Consider the following 14,996-nt stretch of genomic DNA (forward strand, 5'->3'; position numbering starts at 1 on the left):
ATAAACATATGATCTGGATTTAACTGATTTTGTGTGTGTGAATGTAATAAACATATTAAACCATTAGCATGTAAAATTCATGCAAATATTAATCACTTCAAATTTCTTATATTGATTACTAATCAGATTGTAAAGAGTTTTATTTAGGGCATAAAACCCAACAATGTAAACATAAATGACTTCTAATCTTTCATTGATAACAAATCAGATCAAATTGAAATGGGTTTTATTTAGGGAATAAAATCCCAACAAACCTAGATGGGACAGTTCCTTCTATAGTGATTTCAGCCTCCTTCATTGTTCTTCACCATTCGAACCTTGAGTGAAAGAGTGTCATGCCCACACATAGCAAGTCAAGTACTCAATCATAGTGATTAAGACGGTGGTAACCAAACCCGAATGAGAGAAAGAGATCCAAGTTCAGATCTTGATAATGCTCTACGACAAAAAGGAATCAAGGGCTAGAGATCTTGAACGGAATGAGTCATTATATTCCGCTCTATCAATGCAAGGCTTTTTTAAACCCTTATATGTTTAATTTCATTGTTTTAGAGATATTCATATTTAGGATGTTAATCAACATACTTGTAAGTAAATCTAGATCCTGGTAAAATATTCCCAACACTATGATCATCTAAGAAACTATGGTTGTTTAGCTTATGCTTCTCCTCATACCAGTAGCCACAAAATTGTCCCCTAGGGCCAAAGCTTATATCTTTATTGGCTACCCCAAAAATATGAAAGCTTACACCTTACTAGACATTCAATCCAACCACATTTTTCAATCTAAAGATGTTATATTTTATGAATCCATATATCCTCTTACCAACAACAACCCCAATCTCAACATTGACAATTTTTCCCTGCTGCTACTAAACCAGCAAACAACACTTCTGCAACACCTGTTTTAGCAACCAATACTCCTAACTCTCCAATCCCAACAGACCCTATTTCTCATTTAGACATTGCAAATAGCACACAAAGCAGCACCACAGTTCCCCCAACAGTTTCCAACTCTGGTAGGAACATTACAAAACCTTTATATTTACAAGATTATATATATGATAAGGTTGCTCATTCAACAAATTATCCAATTGCTAACTATGTTTCCTATCATCGATTTTCTAATTTTTCAGGGCTTCCATTCTTACATCTCATACATTAACTGGACCGAAATCATATGTTGAAGCTTCCAAATATGCTACCTAGTTACAGGCCATGGATGCTGAAACAGATGCCTTAGAAAGAAACCATACTTGGATTGTCACGACATTACCACCCAACCAACATGCTATTGGAAACAAATGGGTATACAAGATCAAATACAATCTAAATGGATCGGTCAATAGGCTCAAAGCCTGGCTTGTTGCTAAAGGGTATACACAACAACAAGGTATAAATTTCCTTGACACTTATGCTCCTGTACCTAAGTTCAATACACTAAAATTACTCTTTGCCCTCGTTGCCATCAAACATTGGCACCTTCATCACATGGATATGAGGATGTTTAAATGAAACTACCTTAAGGTTACACTCCCAAAGGGGTTATACCACACAATGTTGTTTGCAAATTAAACAAAATCTTGTGCGGTTTAAAACAAGCATCTAGACAGTGGTATGCTAAACTAAGCTCCACTCTCATTACACAAGGCTTCCAACGGTCCAAAAGTGACCACTCCTTGTAGCTACTAACAACATAAATGCTCTCAACCAATTTATTACTACTCTTGACACTACATTTAAGCTCAAAAGATCATGGAAGCCTACGGTTCTTCTTAGGACTTGAAGTTGCTCACTGCAACAAGGGAATTTCAGTCTCCCAAAGACCATTCACCGTGCAACTCCTTCAAGATACAAGTCACCTTGGCTTGAAGCCTGCTTCGACACCACTGGAGCCAAATCTCAAGTTGATAGTGAATCAGGTGACCTTCTTCCAGATCCCTAGCAATACAAAAGTCTTATAGGCAAGCTAATATACCTCAAAATCACTTGGCCTGACATCAGTTATGTTGTCAACAAATTAAGTCAATACCTTCTGGCACCTCGACAACCTCATTTACAAGCTGCATTCAGAGTTGTCAACTACCTCAAAACCTCCCCAGGGCAAGGACTATTTTACCATGCTGCAACACCAAATCCCCTCCAACTTCATGCCTTTGCTGGTGCTGATTGGGGGTCTGCCCAAATTCGAGGAGATCAATTTCAGGGTACTGTGTTTTCTTGGGGCACTCTCTTTTGTCTTGGAAATCCAAGAAACAACAAACTATCTCCAAGTCCTCTGCTGAAGCCGAGTACAGATCAATGGCTCATGCCACTTGTGAACTCACTTGGCTCACATCAATACTCCAAGACTTTGGTGTCTCCATTATACTTCCCTCAGTTTTATATTGCGACAACAGTGCAGCTATTCACATTGCTGAAAATCCAGTCTACCATGAACGTACAAAACATGTAAAAATTGATTGCCATACAGTTCGAGAAAAGATAACCAATGATACACTTCAAATGAATCATGTCACTTCTCATAACAACTTAGCAGATGTCTTAACTAAGCTACTTTTCCCCAATCAATTCCACAGCATTATATCCAAGATGGGTGTCAAAGATTTTTACACACCACCTTGAAGGGGCATATTAAAGTTAGTCTTAGTTAATTTTCTGTTATAATTCAGTCAGTTAGTTAGTTCTAACTACCTCTTGTACCTAACACTCTATATATACTGCTCTTGTACCATTATTCAATTCAATTTGATCAATACAATGCATTTTGCTTTACTCTATTTTTTCTTTCTTTTCTTGCTTACTAATATATAAAGATTTTACGAAACTCCTCTCTATTCTAGGTAGGGACTCACCCTAAAAGAAGAGAGTGGACATAAATAAATAGACCAAAATAGTACATTTGATAAAAATAAATAAATAAATAAATAAGCACTTTTTTTTATAAAATCACACCAAACATATTGTTTATCTAATTATCAAAACCTAATTATAAGATTAAAATTTGGTATCTACTAAGTATACTATAAACACCACAAATTATTTGCACGAGCAAAAAATTAACATTATCTGTATTAGTTTTTGCTAGAAGATGGTCTGCACAATATCGTATATTAGCCTTAGGCATATTAGAACATCTCCAATGCACAAGCAAAAAAATGTATTAAATTTAACACAAAATTAATAAATATTATATTTAACAAACATTTTATAATTATGCTCTAATACATAATAGCAAATTAAATATAATTGTTAAAAAATAATAGCAATATTGTAATCAAAAAAGTTTAAGTGCCAAATCTGATACAATAATATATATCTTGTACTAAATTTAACATAAGTTTTAACACAGTATTGAAGAAAGATTTTTTATAAAAGTATCAAAATATAGTATAACTTCAATTATTTGGGACCTCGAGGAGATGATCTTAGAATTACGTTACATGTTCTGTGATCATCCTCATTTTACAAGTGACAGCTCTATCTTGCGTTGGTTACACACTATCCAAGACATGAAATCAATTGGCAAATACCATTTTCAAGCAAAAAAATTAAAAATTAAAAATAATAATATAAAAAAATTAGCATATATCACAAAACATGGAGAAATACTAAAAGTCACCCACAGTGTCTATTACCCATATAAAGTATCATGTAACTACAATACAATTCAATATCCGATCCAGAAAACCAACTATTTAAAGGGTGCTATCACATGGAGATGGTAATGCTCTTTCCTAGTGTGGGGTACTAAATGTCCCTTTTCAGAGCCCAACAAGAGGAGGTTCTCAAATTTCTGAAGCTACTGCTGTTCAAAGAGTTTTAAAATTAACAAACACAATAGAAACACATGTGGTTTTGGTTAAATAAATATATTTATATCAATGAAAAATCGCATATAATTGAAAAGCCTAACCCAAATGTATTAATACAGCTAAATGGATGAAACCAAGAAAATGGGATACATAACCTACAAAGTTAAGGGTTAAGAATCCATGAATTTTGAATTAAATAAGTGAGCCGCCCTTCAATTCACTCTTGGCCAAAAAATACAGCAGGAATGTTACTTGCTTGACTTTAAGGCTTTTAGTGGCAGTCACCTGGTTTGCTATTTAATGAACTTTGATAATGTAATACCCGAACCCACTGCGTCCTCAAAACTGTCAAAAACATGCATCAATTGAAGCCTCACTCTGATCTAAAATGCCATTCTACCTGCAAGCCTGCTTTCTGATATCCTTCTATCAATGGCAGCATCAATTGAGCTCATCTGAAACATAAATCCACATCAGGAAATGATAAGCAGTGGCTTTAAGACATATAACATGAGGCAATCCAGATATATATATACAATATCGATCTTGTTCCTATGCTAGAGATGCCAAACTAGTGAAAGAAGCTGACCTGGGCCAAGTTGAATCACTGTTCGGTCATAAAATAAATAGCAATCATGCTATGAATGAGCAAAAATCTGTCAGGTTTGATTATGTTTTACTTCCAATCAAACCCCCATGCTTCATTTAAAGTTGAGTATTGGGAAAATGAATAACAAGAAATACACTCAAATTTTACATGAGCTACTATGTTATGTACTGAGTACAAAGCTTAGGTAAAAGAATGCTCGGGTAGATATTGCAGGGAAGCCCATCAAACAACATAATCACTAACATAAAAGTAGCATGAATACCTACTTGAATCTTTTGGTGCCCACAAGATTGGTTGGCATTGCGTAGAAACAGGATCATGACAGTTTAAAATGTAACAGCATGCCTATCAACCAATTAGGTTGGTAGCAGAAAGATGGACAACTTAATGCTTTTTTTTTTTTTTTGCTAAGTGTGTTCTTTCATTTTCTTTTAATTTTAAAAATAAGTAAAAATATAAATCCATACATCAGTACCTCTATAACAGGAAACAATGTGTAAACAACTGAATCTGAAAACATGAAACATAAAAGCCTACCCATGTGGTTAGAGCAATCCAAACTCCATTAAATGAAGAGGTAGTATCACTTACCTGGCTAGTTTCATCATGCACCTGATACTTGCTTAAAGACATTCTTCTTTCCTCCTGCAAATATTGCAGTCACGCATTGTAACAAGTTAGCAAGAATAACCAGAAAAAAAAATACAGTTAAAATAAAAAATTTTAATAAAGTAGAAAAACCTACCATGGACATAGCTTCATCATCCCAAACCAAATAGACCTCATTAGTGGCTGGCTGGGTTGCAGAGGTTTTATTTGTAATGACAGGAGGAGGTCCAATTGAAGGACCACCAGTATTTGGACCCGAGGCATACGAGTGTGAATTGATTAACTCACCTATAGCAAAAAGTGAACAAAGGATTAATAAACAAAGGACCAACTTCACAATATCATGTACAATGAAATCCAGCTCTTCATGGCAGAGCCATTAAAGGCATGGATATTACATTAGTCAGGAACTGATTTATGTCGGACCAGACAAAGATTGGCTCAAAGCCAACCAAAACAAATTTCGCCAAGCCCAGCCTTCTCGGTGTTTCATCTTCTTAGCTAGAACAACTACTGCGAAGCATAGATAATACAAATATAAACAAAAAAAGGTCGGTGCTAGTTGATACTTTTAGTCATTAGGGAGAATACCTTGCATCCTATCACTAACACAAAGCTCCATCTAGCAAAAACAGTTCATGATGAACTCCATAAGTTGGAAGCCCAGCCTTCTCAGCCAGTCCTTGACTTCGTGCAAATTATGTTGTTACCAGTTTTAATTACTGTAATTTTAGTTATTATAAATAATGTTTCTTAAATAGCATGTTCTCTAAACTGGTTTAGGTGAAGGTTAATCTCAATGTCAGCCCAAGGTGCATGTTCAGGGGCCTGAACTACTTCAAATAATCCTCATGTGTAGAATTGGAGCCCAAAGTTAAACTTATTTCTTAGAAATATAATCTAAATCTAATTTACAGTTTATTTTTACATCCATTTCTAAACTAAAACTTCCACAAAATCTATCGAAAGCAATATGATCAATATGATAGGTTAATGGAAAGCAAGAAAAAAAACATATCATTTCAGTGAGACAATACTTAGTCTAAGGATCAGAATGCTTGGAAATATGGAAGCTACTAGTCAGATAAGTGTTCAAACCTGAATGTGCATCTAACAAGGCTCTATTATCTACTGTTGAGCCTGGAGGGATGCTTGTTGAAAGCACCTGAGTAGAAAATGTCAAATTTTGGGCAGGTAAATTGTTATTGCCACCAACAGGAAATAAGGGCTGTGATACAGTAATAGGAGGAGCTGATGTGGGCATTCCAGGAGTCATCTGCACAGGCTGGAGTGAAGGTGGTGCAGATGATGGCATAGGAGGCCTCACATTCTGTACTGGAAACAATGGCTGCTGAGCATACCCCACCAATGGAGCAGACTGAGGCATTGAAACTGCTGGAGATTGTGGATACCAATGCTGGATACGATGAGGATTAGGCCAAGCATTAGGAGGCACTGGTACTGAAGAGTTGTACCTGGCACCATAGAAAAATAAATTTCTTTTGTTAAGACTAAATGTCAAATGAACAAGTAAACTGTAGGGAAAGCTATATGTTATGCTACTACAGGAAAGCATAATGATAATATAAACAAATTTGTTCAGCAACTAGCTCCATTAAAAACAAAAAACCTCTTAAAACATACATACATTGGTGGCATCGCCCCTAAAGCAGGTTGAGGAGGATATGCAATGCCCATTGATGCAGGCACTATTGAACCCAATGGTGTTGATAAAACATCCCCTTTTGCCACTTTTGATGGAGCATCTTCATCTGCAAGAAATTTACGATTAGTGAGATTTTGTTCAATCATATGCCAGCTGCTTCCGTTCTGCGTGACAAGCTCTTAGACACTGAAAGCCCAACTTGCAACACTATTAATTCTAGTATTTTTCTATATTCAACAAGAGAAGAGATGTTAAAGCAGTATTGCAAGGAGGGAAGAAAGTTGGTTACTGAAAACCAATACCAAAGCTCACTTAATCAAAGAGGTATGAAATAACTTTGTTGTCAATTTCCAGATGAATTAAGGGTTTCATAACTTAAAAATTGTTTTCAATTTTTAAAAATAGAAAATAGCTTTTCAAAACTAATAGGGGTCGTTTGGCCAAATTTTTTAAAATCTGAGTTTTAAAAAACTAAAAAACAGAAGACATCAAAATGTAATTTTCAATTTTCAAAAACAATTTTTTTTGTCTAACATATTATATTTTACATTTTCGCTCACATACCTAGACCCAGACCCGGGACCTGGGACCTCAGACCCCGAACTCAGGACCCCGGACCCCGGACCGAGGTCCCTTGGACCCGAACCCCGACCCCGAACTTAGACTCGGACCCCAAACCTGGACCCTGAACCCAGAACCCAAACCAAGATCCGAACTCGGACCTAGACCCCATACCCAAACCTCGGACCCCAACCCTGAACCTGAACCCGGTCCCGGACTTGGACTCCAGACCCGAATCCCCAGACCCCGACCCGAACCTCAAACTCGAACCTGAGACCCGGACCAAGTCCCCGGACTTGGACCCAGACCAAGTCTAGATCCGAGCCGAGTTTGAGTCTGGGTTTGGGGTCTGGGACCAGGTGCGGGTCTGGGTTCGGGTCTAAGATTCAATCCCAAGTTGGATGTGTTCATGTCATGGTATGGTGTAAACTATTGATTTTTTTTAGTAAAAAAAAATCTGAAAAGAGTTTTAGAAAAACTTGAGTCAAACACCATTAAATTTTTAAAATGATAAAAAAAAAACTATTTTTTGTTCTCACTTTTAAAACACAAAAATTTAAAAACTGAAAATACAGCCAAACAGCCTCTTACCTTCTTCACCATAATGTGCAGCCAAGACGTCATCAGGAATTCCTTGCATACCATATATTTCAATTTCTGTAGATTCTCTCCCTGATTTTGCATTGGGAACCCTGGATTGTCAAAACAAATGAACAATGGTCAATGATATAGATATATATTACATAAAAAGAAAAACTATAAGATACATTTAGACCACTACGCACACAACCCCCAACCAAATGAGGTAGTCTCAACTGGAAACTGTAACAATCAGAATTTTAAAAAGAAAAAGAAATAAGGAAAGAAAAACATAAAAGAGCTTAAGGTGAAGGCCCTAGAAAATATTATGGCATTAGGGATCAAAATATACTATCACCATTCTTGTGGCGTCATCCATTGCATATTTATTTACTTCAAAAGTATTATTTAGATGAAGGCATCTTTGGAATGCCTCCTAAAATAACCCAGCAAACAAGTAAATATCCTTGGGCCTGTAGTTACGCAAACATTGGGAGCTTTGAACTCTCCACATTGAGAGAGAAAAAATAAAGCCAAGCGCAGGGAAATCATATTGAAATTAAATAAGGAAAGTCATGCAAGGATAATAATAATATTCATAATACTAATGCATATGCATATGCATATGCCTCATGATAATTGTCAGATAAACATTACGAAAAAGATTGATCTGTCCCAAACAAAACCCTGAACTAAACTTGCTAGCCTCCCGAATAATCAGACGCCCTTTGCTCACACACCCCAAGGGCTATCATATCACACAAATAACATTCTAGACACCAAAATATTCTTATATTAACCGTTTCCACAGTCTTATTGCCTTTGCCGCTATCCTATGGAATCAATAAATCAATACTACATCATTCGAGTATAATCAGCCATACATACTACATCAAAATTCAAAATGACAATCAATCAAAACTTATATAAAAAACAAAGAAAATTGATTGGAGAAAGAATGATATGCACACAATAATAATAATAATAATAACAGGAAAGGATGATGACCCTTATGAGACTATTTAAGAAACGATAATTACAAACAACATCATATTACCGTTCCCCAATTCCCAAAATGTTATAAGAAAGGTAATCTTAAAGTCTTAAACCACACAAACAAACAAAGAAATTATCAGCAGGAAGTCAGATTGTCCATCCATGAATAAATTGAGATACAAGAAACAATTTAACCAATAACCCTTTAAAATTGAACTGAACAACTTAATAGGAATTATTGTTTAGGCATACCCAGTTATTATCACATACACGTTACAGTATAGTCCCAGAACAAAACAAACAAATAGAAAAAGAAATTTCATAAAACCCATCACTGTTTCAGTGATCCGTGCTTGTACCAGAATTTTATGTATCCCCGAATAAAATCCAGCATAAGGAAAATCTCAAACTCAATTAGAGATCTTATCTTCTTTTGTAGTTTTAAGTTTAACGATCCCGACATCAATCAATTTACCAAAATCATTTGTTTATAAATATTTAATCTTTTAACCTAACATATACATATACATATCCATACATAAACTCATAATAGAAAAAGAAAAAGAAAAATCACAACAACAACTTGTATTAATGGAAAGGTAATATGAGGAAGTTGTTAGGAGAAAAGCCAGGAAAACCCAAAGGAAATTAGATATTTAGAAGAAAAAGAAATACTCCAACCCCTAATCAAATCAGTAACTACTTTATACACTTCTTAAAGATGCATACTCATGTTGCTACCCAGTTAATTTATTTTGTCCCATAAATCCTCCGTGACTTCAAGAACATGTTATATTAAAACCTGAAGAACTATTTTCCATTGTTTTCTCTATTGCCTAAACTCCCCCTCTTTTCTGTGGAACCTATAAAGCAAATTCTATGATAAAAATTGTTTCGTTATCTAGAGAATGAATGAAATTTCATAACTTGATGAGATCACATTTAAAAATACGAAAAATTGAATAGAAGAAGAAGAAGAAAATACGAACTTGGTGACGCTCTCCTTGTGGACCTGGAGGACGTGAATGGCCATACCACTGGCAGTAGAGAGTTTCTTGTGACAGACATGACACTTAAAGTGCTTAGCTTTCTGGTGCTGAACCAATATCTTCTCGTCGTCGAACTCTCTATCGCAGTAGTAGCACCACACCTTCGAGGCAACCCTCTTCTTCTTCTTTCCCATTAAGGCCTTCTAAAACTCGCTAGGGTTACCGATTGTTGACTCCGATGGCCCTCTCTTCCTCCTTGCTTTGGGTTTTCGGATTCCTATTATTTATTCTCTCTCTATTTCTAGTTTTTTTTGTTCTGTTTTTTTTTTTTTTTAAAGCACCTTTCTTTTAGGTTATATATAAATTAGGAACAAACAGCCAGTTCTATTTTATTTAGTGGTAATTAAGTTAAACACTATATCAAATTTTAAATTTTGATAATTTTTTATATAAACTTTTTCTCTAATAATATCAGTGATTTTTTTACTCTTAAAGAAACAAAATAAATTAATATTATAGAATTCTAATTTTTCAAATTATTTTAAATTTAATAAATGATAATTTTTAATTAATTAATTTATTATAAATGTATATTATTAAATCATGATCATGATCATTCTCAATAAGTTTTTACATCCTCGTTATCATATCTCATTTTTAATCATGATCATTCTTAATAGATTTTTACATAAAAATATTATTAAATAATGAGTTAACTGTTATAAATATTAATAATTATGTGGATGTTCAAATCTTTTATTTATTACCATGAACTGTAATCAACATTCCTCTTTTCCTTAGTTTCCCTTTTTCTTAGTTTCTTAATATCTCACTCTTGTATTAGTATAAATAGGGGTTCACCCCATTGGAATAAACAACTCAGAAATTCTCATTCACTTTCTCTTTCTCTCTTCATCTTCTTCTTCTTTCTTCTCATCTACTATCAGCACGAGTCTCTGCCCAAGCTTCAAGCATGAATCTCTGCCTAAGACCCAATGTATGTATTTTGTTAAAGTTCTTGAATTGTTTCAAAGTCACGATACACTAATTATATATTTATATATATACTCATCTGACTGAAACAATTTCAAGAATCATTTTGGTTTCCTTTTTCTTTTTATCTATATATCTATATATTATATATGTATGTATATGTTTTTATATATTTATTATTAATTTCATATATATATTATGTTCTTATCATTCATAATATTTACAATATATGTGTGCCTATGATATGATAGAGAAAATCTATATAAATTATACATATATCCAAAAGATTATGTATTATCGATAAAATATTGCATATATCCTAAAGATTATGCATCATCGATAAAATCTTGCATATATCCTAAAGATTATGCAAACGTAATATTCATTATATAGTTGATGGATATATAATGAAGAGATGAATACATATTTATATATATGTTATTGTATTCTTTGAGGACAATGAAAAGTAATCTAATATCGATATAGATTTTGACAAACATTTCCTGAAGTAAATGTTTTATATTTGTCAAAAAAAAAAATGATTGTATTTATGTGAATACAACTAAAGAATCATTAAAAATGATTATTATTGATGCAATTTTATAGTGGGTTTTGAATATCCAAAACAAATATTAAGAAAATTGCATTGAAACATCAAAGTATAAGAATAACAATGAGCATGACTAATGTTATTTAAATACATGAGGCATGTATTTATTGTTCATCATTCCCTGCAGAGAATGATAGGAATTGAAGTCAATTACTTTTAAAGATTCCTCGTATTAGTCATGTTATTATACATTGTTATTACTTGCAATGTTGGAAATTATTGAATCTGACATATATTAAAGATTAAATTTTGCATACATCTTGGAGACTATGCAAAAATTGCATTCATATATTCTTTGAAATATCGTAAAAGAAATTGTTGAATAATTTTTTATATTTTTATGGATGAACAAGTAATAAATTTTTAAGAAATTTATAATAATGTTCTACTTGCTCAACGTCATTCCCCGAAGTGAATGTAATGATTTTAAATAATCAATGACATTATTTACTACTCAAATATTTCCAGAAAAAAGTGAAAACAACCAAAAGATGAGATACCACACACAATCAAAGTGCATGAAATCTATATATCATGTGTGGAATTGAATAATAGTGGTCGCGTACTTGTAGTACGGACACACTTATAATCAAGATAAAAGTATACTTGATTATTTAATAGAATGTGAATTGTACAAACTTATTGTACATTTAGAATATTTAAATATCATTACCTAAAGAGAATGAATAGGCATGAAATTCTATTTCAAAGAATATAGATTTCACATATATTGGTAATGCTAGAAGCAAATTAATATATACATATTTTATTATTTCTTGAAATCAATAGTTTCAAACTATTGTTAGTACAGGATATGTATATATATAGTTACTATATAATTCAGTTTGCATATTCCCAAAAGTGGATATATAATTTACTAATATTTGTTAGTGATCCAATATAATCAAAGTGATAAAGAATCACAAAATGATTATTTGAAAAGCTTCCTGAAGAAGTACTCTTACATACAATTGCTACTTTGAGTAGTAAAATATCTTAGTATGTACCTAGATGTATAACTTTTATCTAGTTATGAAAGTAATAAGAGATGACTTATTATATGTACTGGTTGTACATTTAAATATATAATATATCAAGTCATGATAATTAGACTGATGAATAGTCTATTAATAAATTAGACGACTTGTTAAAAAGATACCAGGAAACATGAATGATATATTATGGTTATATCTATTTGACCATTATAACAACATGATGAAGTTGTCATGTACATTTTACATTATACACATCATTGAATTGATGATAGTGATTCCTGAAGAAATATAAAGTTTGATAAACATAATAGTGACTCCTGAAGAGTGTATATGTTTTGGAGAATAATATAATTATATTATTCGTGTATATAAAAATGAAACTTGTAATGATTATGTTGTAATGAATTTACATTACATTTTGAAAGTTTCATTGAAATACAAATTATAGTGAACCTGAAGTTCATGAATTGAATTATTTTGACATGATCAATCATATGCAATAAATTGTCAAAGAATTTGACTAAATTTTGTTGAAGAACCAGAAGATTCTTCTCATTGTTATTTATAAGGCTCAAAAGAAGAATGTGCATATATTTCCACATAGAAAATATTTAAATTATATTTTCTTAACAATCTTGAGCCATTGTTAGATTTTTATTGCATAGTTTCTTATCGATGTGATAAGATTATATGATCATGCATTTACAAAATGTGTAAATTTATGTATTTCTAATTATACACGTATGACTCATTCTTAGAAATGAATTAAGTTCATAAGTATTGAACTTGAAACTGAAGTTATTGAACCTGAAGTTCAATGTCATATAATATATATGAGTTTAAATAGATATTGATTCATTGTGATATATTGAAATCCCTACAGGTGTATTAATATTATTAGATATCACAATTTTTAAAAATTCTCTCGATCAGGGGGAGAGAAGCAGTTGGGATCGATGATAATTTTTGAAAAATGATCCTTGCACAAAGTATATAAGAACAGTATAGTTCAAAATGATATATACCAACTGCAAATCAATATTATTCAAAGTTGAGATAGAATGAGTTGAAAACGTCTGAAGCGTAAATGAACAATGTAGAAATTATTAATAAATGTTCATTTGATTTGCCCTGAAGTTGTTAAATCTAGAGGTACTCATGGAGATACCTTAATGTTATAAAGTATTAAAATGATAACCGTGATGAAAACGGTACTTGAAAAGACTCCCAAGAGAAGTTAGACATAACACATTTGATCATAATTGAATCCCTGAAGTGATTCTATATAGGTACCTATAAATGATAAACATATTTGAAAAATATGTAATTTAAAGAGATCTCTATAAGTTATGTCAATATGGGAGGAAATTATCATTTATTGAAATTTTTGTCGACAATAAATATTGAATGTTTGCATATGCAATAAACTAACATGAGATAGCAAGGATCATGGTATTAGATTTGTCGAGAATCATCGACATACATTTTGATTTTTGGCCAAAAGATTATGACGCAATCCAGACAAATTTACTCACATAAAGTGAAGTAAGACCTGTAGGGTGTGCAAATAAATATTTCTAATGAGAAATTTGCATATATGTATTTGTACATAATGAATTGTTGTACAAAGTTTGCATAGACATGAGATTGATTGAAGTAAGGCTTAAATATTGAGAAAATATAATCATGATTTGATTATAGCCTGGAATATATTTTATGAGGATTTATAAGCGTCACATAAATGTTGCAACAAAAGGTTATTTATTTGGAGCTCCTAATATAGTGAGAATTTGAAATAAGCCTTATCTAAAAATTCTAGAAGAATTTAATACATGTCTTAAGTGATATAAATTCTAAGTCGCGCGCACTATATGACAAAGATCTTTGTATGAAATAAAGACATGTAAGTAAATTATTATTTGAAAAATACGTATGGTTGTCTATGCAGTATAAATACGTAAATTATACGTTGTGATAGACTCTTGAAGAGTTTTTGATTAATTTTCAAAACAAACTTTTATTTCTTTTGTATATCGAGAAATATTAAATGTATAAAGTTTGTTCATTAGTATTGAAGTCCTGAAGTACTTCATATGTATTAAGAATTATAGATATATGATCATTTGATATGAAAATTAAGATCATACAACAAGATGGAACAAATATATGGTCTTGGAGTACCATCATTATCACAAACAAAAATTTATATTATCATTAATGTGTTATGTTCATATCTACTTGAAATGTTAAATTTTAGTATGAACAAGATTGTATATACACATGAATGATACAATTAGTTGGATAAAGATTAATGTTCCACGAACCCCTCATCTATAATTTAGAAGTCCATACATACTCTGGAAGAGTTATAGAAAATATATGATCAAAGATTGTATATTGTGATATTTTAAAAGTGATAACAATAATCTTATGAGATTTATTATCACCAAAAGAATTATGGATCATATGTGCATGAGGGGGAGACATATTCATGTTGCACTCTTTTTCCCTTAGCTCAGGTTTTGTCCCACTGGGTTTTCCTGGCAAGGTTTTTAACGAGGCAACTTGCAAAT

The 14,996-nt window shown here is 32.3% G+C and overlaps 1 protein-coding gene across 2 annotated transcripts; it reads right to left on the reverse strand.

Annotated features, from left to right (window-relative positions):
• Positions 1-3,856: 3,856 nt before the first annotated feature.
• On the reverse strand, positions 3,857-10,177 carry LOC115697160 (protein SUPPRESSOR OF FRI 4). Of its 2 annotated transcripts, XM_030624066.2 has the most exons (7): positions 9,826-10,177; positions 7,853-7,953; positions 6,683-6,806; positions 6,133-6,509; positions 5,171-5,322; positions 5,017-5,070; positions 3,857-4,270 (listed from the first exon to the last, which is right to left on the reverse strand). In XM_030624066.2, the coding sequence occupies exons 1-7, from the start codon at positions 10,017-10,019 to the stop codon at positions 4,199-4,201; spliced, it is 1,074 nt and encodes a 357-aa protein (XP_030479926.1). In that variant the 5' UTR covers positions 10,020-10,177; the 3' UTR covers positions 3,857-4,198. The 2 variants fall into 2 exon arrangements, with proteins under 2 accessions (XP_030479926.1, XP_060974803.1); XM_061118820.1 differs by having other exon boundaries at positions 3,857-5,070; positions 9,826-10,164.
• Positions 10,178-14,996: the final 4,819 nt, after the last annotated feature.

Source organism: Cannabis sativa, chromosome 7 (genome assembly GCF_029168945.1).
Source record: "Cannabis sativa cultivar Pink pepper isolate KNU-18-1 chromosome 7, ASM2916894v1, whole genome shotgun sequence".
NCBI lineage: Eukaryota > Viridiplantae > Streptophyta > Magnoliopsida > Rosales > Cannabaceae > Cannabis > Cannabis sativa.